Source organism: Lynx rufus, unplaced genomic scaffold (assembly GCF_022079265.1).
Source record: "Lynx rufus isolate CCGP_SWC_20201006 ecotype Redwood Valley unplaced genomic scaffold, mLynRuf1.p SCAF_9, whole genome shotgun sequence".
NCBI lineage: Eukaryota > Metazoa > Chordata > Mammalia > Carnivora > Felidae > Lynx > Lynx rufus.
This window is the reverse complement of record NW_025814897.1, coordinates 18,817,525-18,842,795: the sequence shown is the minus strand read 5'-3', so window position 1 is coordinate 18,842,795 and position 25,271 is coordinate 18,817,525. Positions and strand designations below refer to the sequence as shown.

Genomic DNA, 25,271 nt, shown 5'->3' with positions numbered 1-25,271 from the left:
GGTCATGATCTCGTGGTTCATGAGTTCGAACCCCGCGTCAGAAAGCTCAGAGCCTACTTCAGACTCTGGCTCCCTCTTTCTCTGCGCCTCCCCACCCCCTCTAAAAAATAAATAAACATTAAAAAAAATTTTTTTTTCATTGTTGCTATACCCATTAGTAAACAGCTGCTTCCTTGAAACCCAGGAGTGGTCCCTCCTAAGGACCAGTGGCCTGGACCCTTCCCCAGGACCTGTCCACAATCCAGCAACTAAAAGGTTAATGCCTGGCCCAGCAGCATGGCCTTCAGGACTCAGCTCTCTCCAGACTGGGTCTGTTCTGATTGGTCAGTGCCATACCAGTGGCTAAATATTTTGAATACAGGCAATGGGAGAAGCCAGGGCTAGGGGGTGGGCAGGGAGGAGGTTTAACCTGGCCGAGATGTCTGTGGATCTTGTTCCTTTCTGGATGCACAAAAAAGTTCGGCTCAGGTCATGATCTCACGGTCCGCGGGTTCGAGCCCCGCATCGGGCTCTGTGCTGACAGCTCAGAGCCTGGAGCCCGCTTCGGATTCTGTGTCTCCCTCTCTCTCTGCCCCTCCCCTGTTTATGCTCTGTCTCTCTCTGTCTCAAAAATAAATAAAACATTCAAAAAAATTAAAAAAAAAAAAAGCAGCAGCTATGCTTACCTCAGAGGTTTCTGAGCATCCTTAGAAGCAGTGGTCTTAACTCTGGAAGTGAGCTAGGACTCACCAGGGTGGGGAAGAAAGCAATCAAATACAAGTCTCTGAGCTAAAGCTCCCTAACCTTGCAGGCTGCCTGATTCCTGTCTTCCCCACCTCTGCAGCCGCCTCTCTGGGACCCGGGACAATCTCAAATCAATGCTCCCTCCAAATCTAATTGCCTGGGGTTCTGCTGCAGAAACAAAGCCCCAGGCCAGCCAGCTGGGAAAACAAATCGGGAGGCACAGCAGGTCTGCAGCCTTGGTTTTCTTTCCTCCACTGGTGCAGGTTTGGGGGGAGGGAGGGGCGCGCATGGGTAACGCGTTTGCCACCTGTGAGTAGGGCAGCTCATTAGCTGGCAGATTTTCTGCGCATTAGCCCGACAGGTTTGTCTAGAAATCCCGCCTGGCAGGCACCTGGCCCGCCTGATTATGCACAGTTCCACCCTGACAACCGTGTTCTCCCAAGGTTGGCAGGAAAACAGTCACTGCCAAGGTGCAAACAGATGACAAGGAAGTCCTTCTGCCAGCCCCCCTTTAGCAGAGCAGTCGTCCCGGATGGAGTCAAGCCCCAGGAAGTCACAACGGGTGGGACAGCGCTTCCTTACACGCTTGTTGTCCGCGGGGCTGTGGTAGAACTGCGCGATCACGGCTTCGCTGCTGTTTCCCACGCCGAAGTTCAACTTCTCGGAAATTTTCTTGAATGATTTTCCATAGTCATAAGACACGTACACCTGGATTAGGGAGGAGGAGAGGGCAAAGAAGACAGAGCTGGTGAGAAACGCCGCAGAAAAGACCCCACCTGGGAACATCCCGCCCTGGATCCCAAGTGTGGGTGAGAGGCCCCCGGTGTCACGAAACGACAGAAGCCAAGGGATGACACACACAGGAGAAGCGGGGCACCTCTCCGTCCAGTCACGTGGGGGGGCGGACGGCAGGGCAATGCCTGCTACACAGGCTCCTTTCTGCGGCCAAGACACGACCCCCCTGCAGGGGGAGACCCACGGATGGCGACGAGGCTGACCTCCTCCCCACGGCCGGGTTAAGTGTTTAACAAATTACATCCAGCGGCAGATAGAATGTGGTTGTCTGGGGAGGGGAGGGGAGGGACTGGGAACTTGTTTTGCCATCTGTCGAAATGTCCCCAAAAGGTAATCTAATCCTTCAATCCTCTGCTGGGAAGTTCTGTTCCTACAGCACCGAGGAAGATGAAAGAAAAAAAGAAGAAGAAAAAAAAAAACCCTCCGGGGCCTCCGCAGAGTAGCCCCAGAGATGAGAAAGAAAGCGCTGAGTGATTAAATATGCAGGGAGGTTAAATGCATAGGCACCAGATCCCTGGCCCAGTTGGCCTACGCTTGCTAATGCTACATACAGCTACAGGAGCCGTGCCCGTGCCAGCGGTATTTTCTTCTCTCCTGCTTCCGGGTCTCTGGCTACCCAGTAACCACAGTAATAAAACAGAAGAAGAACTGTCGTTCGCCGTGTGCTTACGAGGTGCCAGATCCTGCACCACCGTCCCGTGAAAGATCTCAGGTAGCTCTTACCACAGCCCTGCGTGGCAAATGCAATGATTAAAATCACTTTACAGATAAGGCATGGGGGGAGGGGGGGGGGCTTACGTGATTAGTCACTTGCCAAAGCCACCGAGATAGTAAGCAGCAGCGTGGAATTGTGATCCAGGCTGCTTGCCACCAAAGCCAGAAATCCCAAAGCCACCAGAGTAATAGATGGCAGAAGAGAAGCCGGCAGGTATTTTGCACCTAGACTTGCTACCTATGCAACGTGGAATTAACATAATCAGAGGATTCAAAACAAGGCTGGCTGATGAATCCAATATTAAGAATACTTAGTGAGCACTGGGGTAAGCGCTGAAGAAAAATGACAGGTGCATCCCAACGACAACAGGAAGGACTGGACTAATCCCATAAAGGGTATTGCCACCAGGCCCAGTGATGCAACAGCAAACACGGTTTAAGGATCTGACAGGAGGCAAGGACTGTGCTAAGCATGAGATATACAGAGACAGGCCCTTTACACACGATGAAAGCATACAAATATTTGCAAACAATAACTCATGGAAACAATGAACTACACAAGACAGGTACAAAGGAACGGAGAGTAGGGGCGCCTGGGTGGCGCAGTCGGTTAAGCGTCCGACTTCAGCCAGGTCACGATCTCGCGGTCCGGGAGTTCAAGCCCCGTGTCAGGCTCTGGGCTGATGGCTCAGAGCCTGGAGCCTGTTTCTGATTCTGTGTCTCCCTCTCTCTCTGCCCCTCCCCCGTTCATGCTCTGTCTCTCTCTGTCCCAAAAATAAATAAACGTTGAAAAAAAAAAAATTCAAAGGAACGGAGAGTATATACAGGGTGTTAATATTTATTAGATGTCAAGGTTAGAAGAGCACAGATAGAGCCTGTGCCAATATCTGGGCCACCGTGGAAGAAACCCTATTACGAACACTCATGTTTACACATGTGTGCTCCCAACTACCAAGCACCACAGTAAGGGGCCACCATAAAAATGGCTTCAGAAATGCAGCAGGTTGAGAAGTTCGCAGACAATTTGAGTGGGTAAAAAGAGAAAGTAGTTCTTTCTCACTTCCATTCTCCTGACCCACAATGGACACTGAGACTCCCCGTTAGGTTCCCATGTCACATGTAATAAACTAATGGCTTCTCAAAAAGGGAACTCAACCCCCTCCAGCTCCAACATCCCAAAAATGGATAATCCCCTATGTGTTACCTCCTTAGAAGCACACGTGATGATAAGTCATATTAGGGTAGCATTTTTCAGTATATGATATTCTTCGATATAAATTCTCACTCAACTTTAAAAATTCTGTGGGTTAGCCTCCCTCGGCATACCCGAAACATCACAGGTACTTGGTAAAGATTTCTCGAATTAGTAAGTATCATTATATACCACAGAGCGAAGTAAATGAATGGATCCCATAAATGAATAAAAAAGAATGACAGCAATGAGTCAGTGAGTGAATGAAGAATTATTTCCATTTAAGAGATCACAAAAACTAAGACTCAGAGAAGTTCTCGACCAGCCCAAGGTCATACAGCTAGTAAGTGACAAAACTTAACGGGTTCCTCCAGTCCCGGTTCCAGTGGTCTTTCCACTCTTGCAAGTTACTCTTCTAAGAGAACGTTCTCTTCTACGTACTTACGTTGCTCTGTTACAGAGGAAGATCATACGCTGAATCTCCAGGCCGGGCAGTAGAAGTGCAGGAGAAGGGATAAAATACCAACTTTAACAAAATACAGGTCCTTTCTGGGATTCTCAGCCCCATTTCATATTCAGAGGTACAACAGCCCTCACTACCAAAAAGCTCTTCCTTAATACACACCTGCAAACAAACCCTATCTCTTTAGGACTTATACTCCTTAGAAGTTAAGACTAAGTATGTGAGGGTCCCTCCTACACCTCCAGGCTCTTGTAAAGGACTCATCAACCTTTCTTCCTTTCTCCAGGTTGAACAATCCCAACACGATCTTTTTATCCTGTCCTTAGAATTCTTTTTTTTTTAATATTTAATGTTTATTTATTTTTGAGAGACAGAGTGAGAGCAGGGAAGGGACAGAAAGAGAGGGAGACACAGAATCCGAAGCAGGCTCCAGGCTCTGAGCTGTCGGCACAGAGCCTGACACGGGCCTTGAACTCACGGACCGTGAGATCATGACCTGAGCCGAAGTCGGACGCTTAACCGACTGAGCCACCCAGGAGCCCCGATCCTGTCCTCATAATTCTTATTTCTATTGGATTAACCTAGACACTAAGCTCCATAGGGCAAAGCCCAGGCTGAGGGCTGTGCACAGCTATCCACCCTCCTCCACCCAGGAAGCCCAGAAAAGGCCTCTGCCACCACACAGATAACGCCAAGAAGGCTGACGGCCTCATGGTCTCCGCACTGCACCTCCACCGGTACATTCTGGTTCAGTCTTGCCCCCAGGTGGTACCAGGCTGCTGACTTACTGCCCACTATGATCTCCAGGCGAATCCGGGCAAACACCCTGTGCCCACTCATCTTGTGCATGGTCTTTCTCCAAGCACAGGTTTCTGCACTGATTGGTCCCCTCTGACTTCTCTAAGGCACTGCTCCCTAAGGAACAGAATACAACATGGGGTGCCTGGGTGGCTCAGTCGGTTAAGCATCGAACTTCAGCCCAGGTCGTGATCTCACAGTTCGTGAGTTCAAGCCCCCCTGTGAGCGCACAGCCTGCTTGGGATTCTCTCTCTCTGCCCCTCCCCAACTTGCGCGCACTCTCTATCTCTCTCTCTCTCAAAAATAAACACACAGTAAAAAAAAAAATTTCCTTTTGAAAAGAAAATACTCCTGGCTGCTGATTCACAAGACCACACTTTGAGGAGCAAGGTTTTGCAAGCACTCTCTCATTGACAGATGAGAAGACCAAAAGAAGGTTAATGACTCGGCTCAAGGTCAGACTGCTCGTGAACGGCAGAGCCAGGATCCAAACCCAGGCAGGCTGATTACAGAGCCAGAGCTCAGCCACACGCCAGCTCCACGGGCTACCAAGTTCTGCCCTGTGACCGAGCTAGCAAGTACTGGCCCCGCGCCTCGGACAATGCTGGGGGACACCGATCATGTCGCACCACTCTGGGCACAAGGGCAGCAAGTCCTACCATTGCTAAAACCTTAGCTGGTGGATTCTGATCTTCCCTCGGACACTATCTCTGGAGAGCTCTTTGGCCAATGACGTTGCACCGAGTGCGTCGTAAACTACGTCAGGACGGGGCAGAAACAAAGAGGTGGGAAGGACGAACAGAAACAACACCTAAACACCGAGTGTTTCCTTTCGTCGACCAGACTTATCAGAGAAAAGGACGGCATTCAGCTGTCATTCCTCATGCAACTTGCTACAAGTTCATCAGGACAGTTTTTTGTTTTGTCTTGTTTTTTTTTTTTAATCTGTTTAAAAGCAAACCTTCCGGGATTTCAGATCCAGCCCTTTTTTATATACTGAATATGTATGAGTTGGCCGTTCTCCGACACACCCACCCAGTCCCTCACTTGGGCAGGCTCTTTCCCTTCTGCCCTGCTGACGGGGCCTTATGAGCCTGTTCCCAGTCTTCTTTGAAGAAAGTCTGGATCATTCCTATCCCGGCACCACCGACTCCAGCCTCTGAGTCATTATTTCTGCATTAACTTTTCACATCAGAACATCTCACTGCCAGCTGCCAAGGCTTCAACGTAGCCTGTATACAGACGGGGGAAATCTCTACCACTCCTATTTATGACCTCCAAGCATTGCGTTTCCTTTCCATTGAATCTTATCACGTATTTCATTACAGAATAGTTTATCACTTGGACTGTTCAATGGCTTCTTGGGAAGATACACCCAAATATTTAGCGTGAGAACCCGGGTTTGGGCAGAGTGGCAATTCGTGGGGTGACCGGCCATCCCGGTCCACCTCGGACTGAGGAGGCTCCCAGGATGTGGGACTTTGGGGGCCGAAGCACAGACAAGTTGGCCATGCCAGAAACACGACACTCTCACACAGCGCGGGATCGGGCCTCCTCAGCCGCTCCTGTCTGTCCAGCAAGGCCATAAACCAATGGTTAAGGGCTTTTACCTATCTTACAAAAATAACAATAATAATAATAATCTAGATAAAGAATGTTTTTAATGTGTAAAAAACCCTAAGGAGGACTTCTCAACACAGTAGGGCAGAGAGCTGTTTCCTGTGAGATACATACATCCGCAGGGGCCTGTGGGCCTCACGGGACCGACGGCATCCATACGCTGCCATCTGTGTTTGCAAACCCTGATCACACTTACAAAGGGGCCGAAGCCCCTGCCCCCAAGTAAGTCCAGCTGTCCTCCAGAGCACTACACCCAACCTGGCTGTCAGTACAGTGCTTTCCCACCCACCCCTGCCCAGCAGCCACCCTGGGCAAAGCGATGCATCACAGCCCTTCTGTTGCCCTCCCTGTCCATGGCTGCCTCGCTTGTACCCACTAGGAAACAGCCCCCAGTGCTTCCTCCAGTCACCCACCTCGGAGCTCATGTGACCCAGACAGCGGATACCCAGAGAGGGACCTCACTGAGACCGAATCTATACTCAAGAATTACAAGCGTATCCTTCAGCCGACGGGACAGTACCAGCAAATTCAGCAGGAGGTTTCCTCTGGCCAAGGGGGCACAGGAAACAAAGCTCCATACTGTGTTTCTTTGTCCACAGATTTACCCTGTGGTGACATCGGTCCCTGACCCAAGGCAGGGGCTGTTCCTCTTCCAGCACGGGGAAGTCTGGAGCGGGGGCCGCACTGCTGGGACTCAAGGACGAGCTCTGGCCCTCACATACATTGTGCTTGACCCGCCCAAGTTATTTGTGAAAACCACACATGAGCTGCCAACTTGTAAGACTCAGCAGTTTTCACAGAAAAAGCCCGATCTCTGAGCTTCTCTCGGAGATCAGATCTGGCGACGCCGGGCCCTCCACCGCAACCAGAGCTGGGGCCGATGACAGCAGGCCCCTCCAAAGCACGCAAATCCCTTCTACTTCCTCGTGTCTCTACGACGCGGAGACCAAGGATCCATCACCATGTTCAAATTAACATACGGGGGAATGCTTCTTGAACCTGTATCTCTACCGAAGCGGGAAAACGACCCACAGGGTACGAGGAGGCCACACACGTCAAGAAAAACAGGAGAGATCGTTTTTCTCGGGGGACATAAGAGTGTTGTAAATGTGGAGGCCACCCACCTGGTCTCTCGTGGGCCTTTGGGTCTGCGACCCCTGGTCTCACACATCCAAAGCACCTGGACGATTCAACGCTACCGAAAGCCAACCGTGGAAAGAATCGGAATCCACACCGCTCACCCAACCGTAAGGGGTTCCCTCGGGCTCCACGGCAGACGCGCAGCCCCGCCCGGAATGCACTTGTGGCATTTCGTGGAGCAGACGCAACGAGCCAGGTCATACCCTATCACTTCACAAAAGTAATCACACATCCCGTGGATCTCACTGCAAAACTGACCGCGCCGCCCTCTGTTCGACCAACAAGGGGGTATTGAGTACCTTCTAGAGTCTCTCCCCTGTTGTAAAACGTATCCCCATCCCTTCTCTAATTACCCGCTGTTTTTTCTGGCAGGATAACCCCACCAGACTCCAAAAGGGCGTGCTGGCGGCACAGGAGTGTGCAGAACACCACCAATACTTACGTCACTGCTCCTGGGCCTCGCCAGTGCCAGGCTGTCCCGGGCTAAGGCCACGATCACGTTGCTTTTCTCTCCGGCCCAGTGCACCACCATCTGATTGTGGGAGTCATTCAGGCTAACCTGAAAGAGGTCAAACCAACAAAGGCATTAGGACCCATGAGGAGCGAAGGCCGTAATGTTCTAAAGCAAGACTCCTCCTTTGTCACTCACAAATAGCTAAGGTTCTTAGATCTGGAACACTGGGCCAGGGCGGCCTATTTTTCCACCAATGCAGATGCCACCAGACACAACTTCCCCAAAAAGAAACACGAATTCCTTGCTATTTTAGATATAAATGGATTGCAAAAAAAAAAAAAAAACAACTTCTTCTCAGGCTCTCTCTGGCATCACCAATGACTTCGCTTATTCTTGTCTTCTGCGTAATCAATCTCTGGTCACTTTCATCCCCAACCCATACACAGGACATGCACCCCCTAAGGCTTAAAGCCAAAACACTGGAACATCTTCCTCGTTCAGAAAAAGTGCTAAGGCCAGAAAGACCACAGGCTTTCAACTTTTTTTTTTGAATATTTTATTTATTTTTGAGAGAGAGACAGGAGTGTAAGCGGGAGAGGGGCAGAGAGAGAGGGAGACACGGAATCCAAAGCAGGCTCCAGGCGCTGAGCTGTCAGCACGGAGCCCGACGTGGGGCTCGAACCCACAAACTGTGAGATCACGACCTGAGCCGAAGTCGGACGCTTAACCGACTGAGCCACCCAGGATCCCCGAAAGACCACGTGCTTTCAAACATCTGTGCCACCGGGTGCTCCGGCTGGCTGGCTCTAGGGGGCCACTGCTCACCCTTAGGGCCTAACAAGGACGAACAAGAGAAAAACATCATGGCACAGTTTTATTTAATTAGTTTGAGAGTGTCCCAGGCGAGGAAATCTTTTCCAGGACTCCCCAGAAATGACCTTTGGATTATTGCCAGCAGTAGTTCCCAGACTCCTGGATTCTGTAAACCAGTAAATGAAAATAAATTAGAAAAGCCAACAGACGATTGGCTGGCCAACTCTGTTTTGCCAGGTAGGGACGTTAACAAAAACAGCAGTCAGAGCCTGACTTGCTGGTCTCTGAACCGGTTTTTTCTGCTTCCTGAGGACACCGCAGACTGTTGCCCAGGCTGCCTTGCAGTGGGGAGTGGCCTGGGACTGACTGAAGGTGGCAGTGCCAACTAGCCCCAGCCCCCTCCCAGCCTTCTGCCTCTTCCCCATCTGCAGGCTCCGTCCGGGACTCCAGAGCCCCAAAGGAGAATGGAACCACAAGCAGGAAGGAGCCCACGTCCCCGAGGAGAAAGCCCTCCCCTAATCAGTCACACTCATTTTGAACTCCCCACGGTTGGGCAACCCAATGACACCACTGGGACTGCCGGGACTCGTCCGTTATGCAGTTAGCCCTCTTAAGCAACATAACCACCATCTACAATCACTGCCATTTTTTAAAGGAAGGACAGTTTCACACCGAAAACAGAGTAAGGATCTATCTCAGAACAAAGAACAGTTCGTCCGAGAGTCCCGCTTTATGAAAAACCAACTACGTTAACTTTTATTTGTCCTACTTCACCAGACACCGATGGATCGTTCAAGGGCTGGCATCTCCCAACCCCCGAGCTAACATTTCACCCCCTCGTGTGATGAGCAAACCAAGGATCGTACTAACAAAAATGCCGTGAGCTGGTGTTAATGGTCAGAATCAGGGCAAACCACCGCCCGCCTCCCCCCCACCAGCCCCCAACAGTCAGGAGAGTGCATGCTCCCTCTTGCGGAGCGACGTCGTGGAGAAGCCTCTTGCTTCTCCAGCCTCAGCTGTCTTGGGCATGCGTAGACGGATCAAGATCCTGGGCTCTGGGTAATCTCTGCAGAGCCCACCTATACACACACCCCACCACCCTCACCTCTCGGGCCGATGAAAAGTCCAAGCCTGAGCTGCGGTGCCCTCTGAGCTGTCTTCCTATCAAGGTTCTGCAGCAGAAAACCCTCCCCTCCCCACACCTCCTTTCTCCTTTCTGTTCCTTACCCCGCCACCGCCCTAGCTTTCCCCACCCCCTCCTTGAGGTGCTCCCAGATGTCACAGGGGACACAGAAAACAACAGTGCCATAAACCTGGCAGACAAGATGACAAAGGAGCTAATCCTTAACTACTTTGCTTTGGCTCTTGAGCGCCCGCGTCTAATTTGATCTATCGGAAATGAGACCTCTTTCAAGAAAAGACCTTTGATATGTTTTTAGGAAAACATGTCATTCCAAAATGTCCCTTCTCATTCCCAGAGGTAAGTCCAGGCGACCATCAAGCGAGAGGTACAAATAAAAAAGGGAAAGAAGTAAATAATTTAACCCAGAATGCTAGAGGGGAAAAGAGCAGCTAAGATTGGAATCTCCACCAGCAACTCATGCCTTACCTCCAGCCTTCCTGTTCCCCCACCTCTCCCCTTCCAGCTCATGCCTCTGGGAAGAATCTAGAAGCATCTACAGATCAGAAGCCCACTAGCACAGGTGCCCTCGGAATTCAGGCTACAAGCCTTTCCCCTCCAAAAACATTCCCACCCTTAGAACCAGAGGGGAATAAACACAGAACGTATGCAAACATCAATACAATAAAGGATTCGGAACCTACGAGAAACACCCAAGTTCTCAGGGTCGGGGATGAAAGAGCCCACCAATGTTTAACTTGGGCAACCTCAGCACGGTCCCCTGTGGCAGGTGACAATCAAATCACACTGGGAATAGGTGACAAAGCCTTCAGTGAGGAGAGTAGGAGAGAGGTCTCAATGCTCCTTGCTGAAGTCATTCTACTCAGAGGACGTAAGACTTATGAGGCCCCCTCCACCAGTCCTAACAGAGGTGAAGGGGTGAGAGCGGCACAAAGGACGAGCATCACAACGTCCCAGGGCTTTCTTACAAAGGAAGTCGAAGGCAAGCCTAGAGAAACACCTTAAAAAAAAAAAAAAAAAAAAGACTTGATAAATGAGACACAGTTAATTGGAGCTGGAAAAGCAGCAGGGAGGGGCCGACGTCTCCCCTCAGAAAGCAGAGAAAAATCGCACGCCAAAAAAATCTCCCCACACAGAAACAGCATCATCAACAACCAACAGCACTTGGGAGGTGCTTCAGCACCCCCCGCACCCCCGCTAGGCTCACAGACAGCTCTTTCAGGCCCGAGAGGTCACCTGATCAGGGGCTCCCAAACCCAGCTGACAGAACCCACCCCAGACTCTGGGATTCAGATCCCCTGACTGGGGCCCAGGAATTCATCTTTTTAAAAGACACGCTCCAGGCGTCCATAATGCAGCTTCTTTGGGGAGCAATGAATCTAGTCCATTCCCCTCCTAGTACCTGCGACCAAACTCGTGGTAACTAGAAGACTCACTCTTTGGAGCGCCTGGGCGGCTCAGCCGCTTGAGCGGCTGACTTTGGCTTCAGGTTGTGATCTCACGGTTCCCAAGTTCAAGCCCCGCATCGGGCTCAATGCTATCAGCATAGAGCCTGCTTTGGATCCCCTGTCCCCGTGTCTCTCTCTCTGCCCCTCCCTCGCTCATGCTCACTCGCAGGCACGTGAGTGCTCCCTCTCTCTCTCTTTCTCAAAAATGTGTAAACATTGAAAAAGAGAAAAAGACTCACTCTTTTTGGGAGGAGGCCGTCTTTGGGTATCTGGAGTAGTTGTTACAATTCTATGATCCTATATGTGGCACAACGTGGATAAACCTCAAAAAAAAGACTACACTAGTGGAAGCAGTCAGACAGAAAAGGTCCCACGTGGCATGAGCCCATTTACATGAAATATGCAGAATGAGTAAATCCATACATATAGAAAGTAGACTGCTGGTTGCCAGGGGCTGGGGGGAAAGGGAAACAGGAAGTAACCATTTACTAGGTGAGGGGTTTTATTTTCGTTTAGAGCGATGGAAACGGCTTGCAATTAGACAGGGGTGGTGGCCACGTAACACTGTCAATGTCCTACACACCACTGAACTATTCACTTTAAAATGGTTGATTTTGGGGTGCCTGGGTGGCTCAGTCGGTTAAGCGTCCGACTTCGGCTCGGGTCATGATCTCGCGGTTCGTGGGCTCGAGCCCCACGTCGGGCTCTGTGCGGACAGCTCAGAGCCTGGAGCCTGCTTTGGATTCTGTGTCTCCCACTCTCCCTACCCCTCCCCTGCTCATGCTCTGTCTCTCTCTGTCTCAAAAATAAATAAAAACACTAAAAAATTAAAAAATAATAAACGCTACAAAAATTAATAATAAAATGGTTAATTTTATGTGAATTTCACCTCAATTTTTTATTTTTTTAATGTTTTTACTTATTCTTGACAGAGAGAGACAGAGCATAAGCGGGGAAGGGGCAGAAAGAGAGGGAGACACAGAATCCAAAGCAGGCTCCAGGCTCTGAGCTGTCAGCCCAGAGCCCGACGTGGGGCTCGAACCCACAGACCGCGAGATCATGACCCGAGCCGATGTCGGATGCTTCACCAGCTGAGCTCCCCAGGCACCCTCACCTCAATCATTTTTTTGTTAAGCCTGTATCAGTGACCTGGGAAGAACATCGTACTTCCGAAGTGCTGATCTAATACCTAGAACTCCCACTCTTAACTGCTTTTTCGACTCATCTCGTTCTTTCTTTCCTGCTACCAAAATACGCAGTCACAATGAGTCATCGAAGAGGCAGGCTGAGGAGTGGGTCTCTGGCCAAAGCAATCCTTCAAAGGGCCGTCAGCGGCATCCGCAGAGGCGCGGCATCCCCACAGGCCTCCTGGTCCCTGCTCCCGGGATCCCCAGTCCCCTGCTGGAGAAGCAGTCTCGAGCCAGCATCCGCTTCCAGCTCTCAACAATCCTCAGGACCCCCGCACACCTCCGGTGCAAGCCACCCCCACGCTGTCTCTCAGCCCCCTCCGCCCGGCCCCTGGGGTGCCCTGGCCCCTGGGGTGCCCTGGCGTTCGGAAGAGGTTAAATGATTTGCCTCATTATTCAGAGTGAAAAAAGGAATCTGCTACCGCCCCAGCCCCAAGCTCTGGGTTGTTATAAATAGAAAGGAGGACAAATAAATTGCTTGTTGTAAGGAGGCCCTGACCGCTCCGGCCTTCCCCTACTGAGGAAGGCACTGGGGCCTACTAGGTGCCAGGCATTCTTTGAGGCTCGTAAATGGTTTCTTCCCCCATCAAGAGGACACACAGCCCCTCTGGGGGAAATCAGTGTCGCAAGTCTGACCGGTGCGAAGAACCGCCAAAATACATAGACTCGCTGAAGCTTATTCAGGAGGATGGGGGCTGTCAATGGAACAGGCCCCGTGTCATCTCCTTTCATTTCTTCTGCCATCGCCTCTTTCAAAGTGGTCAAAGCCAAAGATCGGGATGTCCTAGACGGACACCCACAGCCTGTGGTCCTCACCACTCCTACACAGCTTCTTTCCAGCTCGCAGGATGAGGAGGACAAACAAGGCAGTCTGGTTCACTCCTCCGCCTCAGCAGCAACGAAATGCGAAGAAGGATTTCTTAAATTCTACAATGAAGGATAAAGCAAATACCCTGTCCTTCGATTTCGAGGACAGGAGGCTGCTAAATCCCCTGGACTATAGGACAGGCCTGAGGAAACCAAAGACAGACTCCCGAGGCCCAAGAATAACAAGGTTTTGTCAAACCATCCATTTGCATGACCTAAATGCTAGGTGTGCAAATGGCCCCTCCGTGTCCTGAGTGTCCCCTTTCAGGACGGTGTCCTCACTATATTTAGCAAAGCTCATTATCCTCCCTGGGCGCTCCACCTCGGAAGGAGAGCTACGATCTAGTTTAAGAACTCCCTGCAGAGAGCCCCTGCTCAGCTCACACATTTGACTTCTCTGTTGGCTCAAGACGCTTCAGCCACAGAACTCATAAATGACTTTGCTGATAAATTCAGCTGCCCACTTTACAGATGAGCAAACCAACAGAGAATGACTCTGGGTGAAAAAAACGCATTTCATTACCACCTCCTTCACTGGGGTCATGAGCTCGCTTTAGAAAAGAGGTAGGTAGGTCGGTCGGTAGGGGGATATCTTTTGCTTTCCCTCTACCAAAAGGGTAATAATCCTATTTTCAATGACTTACAATACCAGTCCAGAAAGATTGACCTGTATTTCTGACTGATCCTTGGCTAGAAGAATCTATCCACCACTGACCTATCTGTGGCACCCCCTCCTGGTGAACCCCACTTTGTCATTTGGCCAATAGCAGCTCCGCTATTCCAGGAGGGCTCCCTATTAAAAAGAACCTGTGAGGGGTGCCTGGGTGGCTCAGCCCACTGAGCGTCTAACTCTTGATTTCAGCTTAGATCACGACCCCAGGGTCCTTGGATCGAGCCCCGTGTTGGGCTCCACACCGACCATGGAGCCTACTTAAGATTCTCTCCCTCTCTCCCTGTCCCTTCCCCTACTCTCTCTACATAATGAATTAATTAATGAATTAATTAAAATTTATAAGAAACTATAAAAAACCTGTCATGAAAATTAGCAGCCCCTAATTTACCAGGTGGTAAGAAAAAGAAGAAAATATCAGGCCAGAAAGAACCTCAGAGAACAACTAAACCAACTTGCACGTTGTGCAGATGAGGTTAAGTCCACAGACAGAGTCAGAGGTGCTGTTCCACAGGCCCCCAGAGCAGGGCATTACAGGGAGAGGCTACAGCGAGCCAGCTCAGCAGCCGGGACAGGCTGCTGACCCCCTAAGCCAGGGCTAACCACAAATGAGGATTCACCTAGGAACCCAAGTCATTTCTAAGAGCTCTTTAGGATGGCTCTACAACATGCACTTACCCTGCCCTGCCTCTTTGGTTTGGCAGCTTCACCACAAATAGCCCTCCACCTCATTCATTCATAAATGTTTACTGAGCACTTACTATATAGCAGACGCCATGCCAAGTGTTAGGAAACAGAGGACTTCTGGGAGTGGGGCATGACCTCAGGTCAGGGAGAGGATGTGAGTGCCCAGAAGGCGTGACTTACAGTGGGGACCACAAAGATGGAGAGAGAGATGTCAGGAGAAACGGGATGGAGGAGAAAGATCCATACCGGGGGGGAAGAGCAGAGCAAAAGCCAGGAGCTGGGAGGGACACGGGAACCGTCCCATTTGAAAAGCTGGAAGCAAATGAGTGCAACGAGGAGAGCCAAGGGGAGGGGAGAGTTCTATGAATCTCTCGGTTTTACAGGAGGAAAAGAGAGCTCACAGCAAACAGGCTGTGGATCCCTGGCTGCAAGCGAAGCTTTCGCTGGAGTATTTACAAGAGGCAAATGTGCCACAGTAAACGGGAGACAAGTCAGAGGCTTGGTTTTCAGTCTCGGCCTCTACAATTTTAATAGCGGCAAGACGTTTGGTACGTCGCTATATCTTTTTGAGCCTTCAAATACCCATCTGTGAAATGAGAAGAATTCTTATCTCCCTGATTTTATGGGGCTGTTAGAAGTATCAAACAGGAAAAAAAAGGGGGGGGAGGCATCAAACGAGATGTTACCCGCGAATACGCTTCATAACCTGCAAAATGCTAAAACGTTATTTCCTCTTGTTGGTATGTTATTTACACCAAAATGAGCCATTCTTCACAAAATGGCTCTGTATAAAAAAATGGACATCAGCATCACCGAGGCTGGAATCCTGAGGCCTCAAGGGCCAACGATGACATCGTACATAGGACAATGATGAAAACGCCACACGCCTGAGCCTAGCTCAGAGCTCGCGGCCAGGAAGCCTTCCTCACCGCAATGTGGGGTAACCCAAGCTCCCGTTCCCGAGGCTCCAGTGCAGAGGTGGCACTGATTTCTAGAACTTTCCTTGCCCCAAAGGGACCACATTCAAATCATGCATCAAGCTCTCACCTTACCAGCGGCTCCTTTACCACACTGGGGAAGCTGACAGAGAGAACACATCCCATCCAGGGATTGATCCAGGGTAATATGAGATGCCCCCTAAGCTCACAGGAGGGCAAGGCGCCCGTGGGAAGCCCCCCAGGCATCTCTCTGCGAGCTCAACGCCCCAGCTCAGAGCCAACCAGCCTTTCACCCCTGTCCGAGCCCAGGGGACTAAATATATACAGATGAGGTAAGGCACAGGTGCACCGTCTCCTGTGACGCAAAGAACTGAGCACAGGTTTCAAACGCTTCCCGTCTCCCCAAAAGCTCCCACGGTGTCACCGGCTGCTCTCCCACCTCCACTCTGTCCCCACACCCTGCTGTCAGCAGGTTCCTCTGCGGGGATCCTTAGGCAGGCCAGCACTGGCCTTTCTTCCCAGGTCCCCGGGGCAGACCCTCATGGAACTGCCTTGCACACATCCCCTGGGCTAACGAGAAACAGGGTCCTCCACTACCTGGACCACTACCCCATATACAGCTCATCTCAGAGGCACTCACTTGAGTGTCCACAGTGACAGTCTCCAAACCAGCCTTTCATCCAAGGCTGCCTTGACAATTTTTTTAATGTTTATTTATTGGGGGGGGGGGGGGACACAATCCGAAACAGGCTCCAGGCCCTGAGCTATCAGCACAAGCCCGACGACGCAGGGCTCGAACTCACAAACGGTGAGATCGTGACCTGAGCCAAAGTCGGACATTTAACCGACTGAGCCACCCAGGCTCCCCGACCCAAGGCTGCTTTGAACCCTGGCCCTCCTGGTTCAATGAGATCATCCCAGCTTTTCCCGATTTCTTCTGGGCACAGAGGTCTCCTAAGAGTTCAAACCCATCACAACACTCCTCAGCTTCCCCCCCACCCCCACCCGCCGGCAGAGTGAAATGGATCTCACCCCAGTACCAGCTAGCGTCTTAAATTCAGGATCCACTCCTTGGCTCAAACCCACATTTATTTTACGTAAGAATCACCCTAGCCATCTTCCCCCACACTCTGATCCACAGTTATTTGGGGAAGGAAAGTTTCTACTGAACAGGCTAGTCTCTTTTCTAAAACACGGAAGCCACGTTACTTTCTTGATTTAAAAAACCAACAAGGGGGCGGGGGGAGGGGGTTGAATAAATAATAAACAGCACGTCGGCCCCCGCGCGGCGCAAAACGCCTATAAGTACATCTTTTTATTGCCCTTGTCTGCCATTCAGATTTGGGACATAATCACATCAGCCTGCCTTTCTGAGAATTCGTAGCTGTGTTTTTAATCTAATTCCGGGGACTGGAGATAAATCATCGTGAAGGGTCCCGATTTTCTGAGCCAAGAGCTTGCAGCGGCAGGAACAGCGATGGCATGCTAAGGTAAGGGGCCGGCCAGGAAGGGGGGGGGGCCGCATGCAGTGATGAAGACCACACGCCCGTGATGTTTGTCTTCGTGCCAGCCTGCAGGGTCGCAGGGATGAAAGACAGACCCAGCTACGCGGAGGTAAATCAATAAGCACACAGGAAGCGGAGGGCAGGGGCGGGGAGGAGACGGCCCCACCGGCGAGGCACGGCTTGCATCTTGCACCGCTCAACAGACACGCATGGTGTGTGCAACACCACCCCGGCAAAGCCCGGTACGGGGGAGCTGGGTGTGCAAGGCCCAGGGCTCAGCCTTCACGACCCAAGTGGCTAATGCCAGAGGGGCCCCCCTCTCAGAGGAACGCTGCACTCACTGCACGCCCCGTGGCTGCTGATGCGCTCCGACCTGGGGAAGAGATGCCACTGTCTCCCGACATCCAAGTTGGCAGTCGTCGGCCACCGAATCCTGGCTTTAGACTACACAGCCCTCGGCTCTTGCTTTGCTCCCGCCATTTGTGGTGGAAACAAGTGCTGGCCTCTGCTGTCACCACGGCTTCTCTCCTGGGTGAGGCAGAGGTTGCCCAGTACTGCAAAAGGCAGGCCTCCCTCAATCCATTAAAGCTGTGCCTTCTAAGGGGCGCCTGGGTGGCCCGGTCGGTTGAAGGTCCGACTTTGGCTCAGGTCGTGCTCTCACGGTTCATGGGTTCGAGACCCGCACCGGGCTCTGTGCCGCCAGCTTGGAGCTCAGAGCCTGGAGCCTAAAAAAAATTTCTTTTTAAAGCTATGCCTTCTAAAACAGTGGCCAAGGGCCACATGTGGCCGTTTCAACCTAAACTTAAATTGACTAAAAGTAAGTGAAAGAAAATAAATTCAGTTCTCAGTCCGACCGGTCCTGTGCCAGTCGACACGCTGGACCACACAGACACAGAACGTCTCCGTCGCCGCAGGAAGGGCTAGCAAAGAGCGCTGTGTTTGAAGACCTGCCGTGGGGCCAGGAAGACAGGGTCTTCCGGCTCTTGGCTGGCAGCAGTGACATGATCATGGACGTCACCACTGTTGCTAACAATGACCCCGTGGATAACAGAATTTGGGGCTTATTTTTGACTCCCCACCGTGGTCCTGATCGTTATGAAGTCCTATTTCTAGGGGACCCGCCCCAAAATGCACAAAGCATACCTCGCGTGACAATCGAGACCTCAAGGTCTCACAGTAACGTGAGAGACAATCCAAATCTTCATGCTGATCAGCCACCGACCCTGCCTTCTCTGATTTATAGCATCATCAGCCACTTCGATGCCAGAAGGCTGCCCATGCCACTTCTTCGAAGGCCCCAGGTCCACAGGTCGATAAACCAATCAATTAGGTCGAAATTAACTGTGGCTCATTTTAAACTGAGGGAAATTGATTTTTGCATCTACGTGGCTGGACTGAATATGCCATGTGCCAATGGATTCGGGCGTACCTAGAGAATACACGGGAAGGTTCTATGCTCAACAAAGTGAACGCCCTACCCCTAGCAGCCCAGACCACTTATGAAGAAATACTAGCCCTCGATTATTCAAACCAAAATGTAGCGAGCTCTCCTTTACTGCCATCACAACTAACTCTTTTTTTTAAATGTTTTGAAAAGTTAACGTAATACCTCAGCTTGAAGAGATTTCTGTGCGGTTAACTCTCAATTATCGGCATCTGACTTGCTGTCGAAAATTCTATACGCCAAACTGGCTTTCCCTGAACACGTTTATGCCAGCCATTTCACAGATCAGCTACTCAAGAAAGCACTCTCATTTTAATATTCACCTAAGCAAAATTTAACCAGGAGGGTAACCTGGTGCTTTAAATGAAAATAAATAAATACATACAGAGCAAAGGTAAATGGGTTACTTTTTGGATTACCTCCTTTCCAGGTTATTAGAATGTTCCCGTGTCTGCCCATGACTGGCTCCATCTACCTCCGGCCCTGGGATTGAACGATGGCAATACAAAGATGGCTGTCACCTCTAAGGAGGAACAGACCCAAATATGACAATGAAATGCCCTGACAACATCCATCTTTGGCTGTGGGATATTAGTTTGCTCTTAGGACCTGCCTCCTTGGATCCCAGGTCCCAGAGCAATTTATTAAACACGCCACTGACTTCATTTTGCAGAATATAAAGAAAATAGTCTCAAAACGAACATGAGCAAAACCAAGATCCGTGATGTCTACGTTCTGCCGTTCTCGCAAACCTGGGCTCTTCCCCTCTAGGGAACGGCTCTCCAGCAGCTTGCCAAGAAACAAGAGCTACCATGCCGCTCTCCCGGCCTGCAGGAGCCCTGAGTGCAACGAGACTGCCTTTTCCTTCACCTGGCCTGGAGGAAAAGTAACAACCTATCTTACATTCTGACACCGCACGTAAGTCCCTACCTTTTAATAGTCACATACCATAAATAACATTTTGGAGCCAGAGCGAATCTCATTACTCATGGTATCAGCGGCTATGGATAACAGAAAGCCATCGATATTGCAAGTTCCGAATTTTCTGAACATACATGCCAGACATGTGGGTAGAATGTTTCCGGAAAGACATACAGAAAAACTAAGGACAGTGGCAGCACATAAACAGGGGACGCGAGAAAGAGGGAAATTTACTTCTCGCTATATTCTTATAAACATGTATCACCCACTGAAGGCTAAATGAACCCACTGGAAGGCTTTTCATTTTCTGTTTACTTCTCCGTCTCCTCGCCCCTCCCCCATCCCTTCTTCCTCCCATTCCTTCCACCTCCCATAGCCTCCACCCACCGTGCCCCAAGATGTACAAGCCCCTAATGAACTAAAGGGTGGCCAGAGCCTGAGCAAAGAGCACCCGCAAGAAGAAGAGATGCCAAGTGGAACCAGGAAGTTTTTCAAGGTCACGGCCTTTACCGACCCAACCCAACACCCCAGGCCAACTCTTCACCTACATAGAAGGCCCCGTGAAACAACAAATGCTTTGCCTTCTCGTCTTTTGGAAGCAAACAGGTCAAGCATCCTAACGTCAGAATCAACCCGCCGATTCTTTCCCAAGCAAGTGTATCATGCAAGAATCTACTCCAAAGAGATCTAAAGCCACAAGTACCCCACCCGCAGCAAAGGAGGCTCTTTGTCCCAGGGTCTTGTGCTGTAACAGACACTTTATTTTCAGTCTCAAATCAGGACACTGAATACTCCCTGGCCTCTAAAAAGCAGGAATTATGAAGAGAGAGCTCACTGGAAGGAAAATAAACCTGTAAATCCTGTTAGGCTTTGCGCTTCATTCCAAAGGATTTTTTCCCCAAAACAATACCATTAGCAATAATACCATGATAGCCCTAAAAGGGAGGCTTCTGTACAACAGAATCCCAGCTCTTTGTTCCCCATAACCCCCAGGACAGCACAGCAGAATCAGGACTTCACTACCCTCACCACGGAGAGAGCCAACCCACTTTCCCTCTCCGTTTGTGGGCTCGCCATGGTCCTCCTCCTAAATACCTTTTCTGTAACTTGGATGTGCTTCCTACCCTCTGGGCTCCTCCTCTTCCAAGCAGGCAGTCGGTCCGCAAATATTCATTAAGGGCTTCCCAAGTGCCAGCCACAGAGAAGAGAAAGGCTTGGTCCATGCCCTCAAGGAGCAAACAGGGAAATGAGACAAACAAGCAATTATAACACAAGGCAGTAAGTGCTGCAACCAAGTTCAAAAGAGCTCTTCCCACTGGCGCCTGCCTGGGAATGCTTGGAGGTGTTCCCTGGATGCCGAAGAAGGGAACAGGGGCTTTGCGAGCAAAGACAGGAGTGGGAGAAGACCATCTCAGGCAGAGGAAAAGCAAGCGTGACGACACAGAGGCAGGGAGCAGGCGTCAAGTCTGGAAGAAAGTCACTGTGGCAAGAACGATGGAGGCCCCCGTCTTCGACTTGGCGCTTTTGCGGCAGGGCTCAACCTCGGAACTCTGAACTTGGGACTTCGACTAGGCCCTTTTTCGGCGGGGCTCAACCTCGGAACTCTGAACTCGGAACAGAAAAGTCCTAATATCTGACAGCAACTTGTTTTCACTGCTCTTACCATATTTTATTATTACAAACATGCCCGCAAGGGATCACGGCAGAAACCACTCTCCCACGTTCCAGAACAGGAGGAGGAATATCGTCACAGGAACCACGCCTAGTTTGCTCCGTAGGTGAGGGGAGCCGGAGAAAAAGAGAACCGGCATTGCCTCCAACACAGCGCTCTTTCTCAGCTGCAGGCCAGCTGTCTCCCTGCAGAAGCTCTCCTTCCCCTGTTCCCGAAGCCGGCGGCCTCAACGTCACCCCTACGGCTCCTCCGGTCAGACAGCTTCAGCTTCCAGCCCTAATCTGTGTTGCCAGGCACCCACTTAACCTCACTCGAAGGTCGGAGGGCAAGAAGCTGCAGTGGCTGAGCCCGATGACCCTTTATCCCTCCATCTCCCATGCCCTCCCGTATCACACAACCCACTAACATCCGACCTTAGGGTTGTAGCTGCTTTATTGTGTATTTGCTCCTGTCCAGCACGGTCACACGCCTGGATTTGCATCTGCTGTATCTACTCCCTTAAACTGAAAACTTTCTGGGGTGGGGGGGTGAGAGATGAACAATGTCCTGCCCTCCCTCATTTGCACGCCCGTCTCGATTTAGAACTGCACTCTCTTCCACGGGCTACTGGGGGAAAATATTGCAATTCCTCAGGTTAAAAGGAAGGGGAAAAAAATAGTTACAAACAGAGAGGGAGGGAGGCAAACCATAAGACTCTCAAATACAGAGAAAAGTCTGAGGGTGGATGGAGGGGTGGGGGAGAAGGGAGAACGGGTGATGGGCATTGAGGAGGGCACTTGTTGGGATGAGCACTGGGTGTTGGAGGTAAGCGATGACCTACCCCCCAAAACCAAGAACAGACTTTACGCACGGTACGTTAGCCAATTTGACAATAAATTATATTAAAAATAAATAGACGTTTAAAAAAAACTGAAAGGCGAGGGGAGGGGAGGAATGAAGTGAACTTGGCTTAGAGCTAGAAGCAGAAGGGACATATAATTTATAGTCCGCATCCTGACACTGGAGAGTGAAGGCAGCGCTTTCATAACCAGCACAGACAACTTACAAACTAGGTCTGTCCCAGGGAAAACAGAGGCGAATGGTCACCCTTGCTGGAAAGGTCATTCCAAATAGATGAGGGACTCCGGAGCTCCAAGAGGGACGCGCCAAAGCCCTTCAGTCACCGACTCTTGTGTTTTCAGCCTGAAGGGGCTGTGCCAAACATGCTTGAGGCAGATAGCCCAGTACCGGGAAGTTCTTCCTTCTACCTAACTCAGATCCTTAAAGATTCGAGTTAATCCCACTTTTATTAACCTCGGGGCCTCAGAGAAGAGAAAAACACTGCCCTGGGCCTTCGTGGTAGGAATTCCTCATTATGAGTTCGCCTGCTAGCTCTCCATTCCTCAACTGAACCAAACTCCATCTGGTTGGCTAGAAATACAAAAGCGGAGGGTTTGAGAGTCATTCCCAATGAGAACACAGTTCATCTTTAACTTGCCCCCCATCCCCAGGAGCCCTCACAAACCAAACCCCAGCAAGAAATGGCACCTGTATGCATATTTTTGAGACTAAGAAGCTCTTTTTTTTTTTTTAATGTTTATTTATTCTTGAGAGAAAGACGCAGAATGTAAGCGGAGGAAGGGGAGAGAAAGCGAAGGAGACACAGAATCTGAAACAGGCTCCAGGCTCTGAGCTGTCAGCACAGAGCCCGACGTGGGGCTCGAACTCATGAACCGCGAGATCGTGACCTGAGCCCTGAAGTCAGACCCTAACCGACTAAGCCACCGGGGCGCCCCCAAGGAAGCTCTTCCCTCAGCCAAAACTATAGCTGTGGGGGACATGAGCTCCAGAAAGAATGGACTCCCGCCCCTCCCCACTCCCAGCCCCCAGAGAGCTGATTCAAGACAGCAGAGCTGGGTGGCTGTTAAGACTCAATGAACAAGGCAGTATCTCTTGTTTCCCCTCCCCCGCCCCCACCCAACGTGGGGATGCTGCTGTCCCAGTTGAGAGCAAGGACCTTGCTGTTTTCTTTTCAACATACAAAAAGAAGTTTCAGATGGGGGTGGAGAGGGGAAGAAGGTCGGGACTCACAAACGAATCAAGCAGGCGGGCTCCGGCAGCCCTTGCCCGCAGCAGTTACATGCCCCCTTGGCACACACTCTTTCCCAGGGACTGATGGTTGATGGAAATCAGATGCTCCCACCCACTTGCCACCATCCCAAGCCCCTTTGGAGACGTTTTTTTTTTTTTTAATTTTAGAAAGCAGTTATTTAAGAAGCCTTGTATAAAGAGAGCACAACTATTTGATCACCCAAAGGTCACCGGGACAATGCCAACAAAAAACGAAACAGCAGGCAACTCTGCCCCACGTGACCTTGGGCTAGTCACTTCACCTTTCTCAGCTTGCGTTTCTTTATCGACAAAATGGCACAATCAGTGAGGTGGTTTATAAGGTTCTTCCTGGCTTCAAGGGTTGAATATTTAACTCTCTGTATTTCCTGAAGACATGGCTAAAGAAAATCAGTGAAGGGAGGCAGAACTCGGACTCATCTTTTAACTTCTACTTTAAATGGGAACATTTTGACTCTAGAAATCGTGCAATTTGCCATCTCCTCTGGCCCCACTTTCCCCCCACCCCCACCCCACCACTGACCTTCCAGCTCTGATGTCAATCTTAACCACAGGGCTGGGAGTCTCATGAGGCAAAGAACACGGTCAAATTAATTTCGCCAATGCTGATACTAACCCCCACAAACTCGGTTTGCTATTCCTAGCAGTAAGTCTGGCCATAAAAGTGAAATTCATGTTACTTATGAGCTAATAAACCCATTGCCTGGATAGACATAAATCAGTTACTGAATAATGCCCACCAAATTCTTGCAGTCTTTCAAACCCCTAAGTGTCATGAGTTAATATCCCTGTCCAAAAATAAAGTCAGTATCTCAAAGGGGGAGGTGGAATGGATAGACCACCCCCCCACACCCCCCCCACACCCCCGCAACCAACAACAACAAAATTCGGCCCTTACACAAACACACAGACGCACGCACACCCCTTGCTCTGACCACGGCAAGATAGTCAGCTTTCAGGTTTGCCCACCTTAATTGTGGTGCAGAAACCCCCTCCCCTGCCTGCTCTGTGTAAGTATCCTGCAACTGCAGGGTCCTCGCCTCCGCTGCCAACTGACGATACACACTAAAGAAACCCCGTTTTTCAGCCACATGTAAAATGAAGCTGCACCCCTCCTCTACCTGCTGGAAACTACGCCGGTGTGCCCCCACCCCGGGGAAATGTGCACAGCACCCCGCGAGTTTACCTGGCAGACGTTTGCTAAAATCGACAGGAAGAAGGAAAGATCAATGCAATTCAAGTGCTGACGGTTGTACTCGTGCGAGGGGGGGAAAACACAAATGCAAGCCGGGAAGTCCCCAGTGGTGCCTGCACCTGGGAGGCCACCGCAGAGGATGGATGCGGGGCTGAGGAAGTGCGGGGAGAGGAAAGAGCCGGAGGAAGGCGGGTGGCCAGCCGCTCACCTGTCCGTACACCTTGATGGGCTCCGGCTGCAGGGCAGCGCTCCGTCTCCTCCGGAGCGGCTTCTCGTCCGCCCCCCGGGGCCCCCCGCGCGCCCACAGCCGCAGCTCGCGCGGCTCGCCCTGCACCACGCGGAAGCCCCGGTCCTGGGGCAAGGGCGCGCGGCCGCCGTGCAGCGTCTGCGTCCACACCTCGCACAGAGCCCCGGGCGGCAGCAGCGCGACCAGGGTGAATAGGAAGGGGAGTCGGGACTCCCTCCTGCTGCTCCGTGTCGCCATGTTCGGGCGAACGCTGCCGCAGGTGGCGCCGCCGCCAGGAGAGAATGTGCAGCGCGAGGCCGGGACGGCGGCTGGGCCGGGGCCGCGCGCGCCGCTCCCGGGGCTCCAGGCCGCCCGCGCCGCTCGGGGCCGCCCCGCTGCGCCCGCCGCCGCCGCCGCCGCCGGGTCCCGCTCGGCTTGGCGCGGCGCCGTCACGTGTGCGGCTCGCAGCCGCGTCCCCCCTTCGCGCACTTTCTGCGCTCGGCGGCCTCGGCGCCACTCGGGCCCCTCCCCCGCGCGGGGATGGGGAAG

At 51.3% G+C, this 25,271-nt stretch overlaps 1 protein-coding gene across 1 annotated transcript in view; it reads right to left on the bottom strand.

Moving 5' to 3' along the window:
- Positions 1-25,032, bottom strand: part of SORL1 (sortilin related receptor 1) — a 172,066-nt gene extending 147,034 nt beyond the window's left edge. The window contains exons 1-3 of the mRNA XM_047070249.1: positions 24,705-25,032; positions 7,888-8,004; positions 1,306-1,431 (exon numbers count right to left, since the gene is read on the bottom strand). Of these exons, the coding sequence (XP_046926205.1) occupies positions 1,306-1,431; positions 7,888-8,004; positions 24,705-24,980 (519 nt within the window). The 5' untranslated portion in view covers positions 24,981-25,032. The remainder of the gene's footprint in view (positions 1-1,305; positions 1,432-7,887; positions 8,005-24,704) is intronic.
- Between the last annotated feature and the right edge of the window lie 239 nt (positions 25,033-25,271).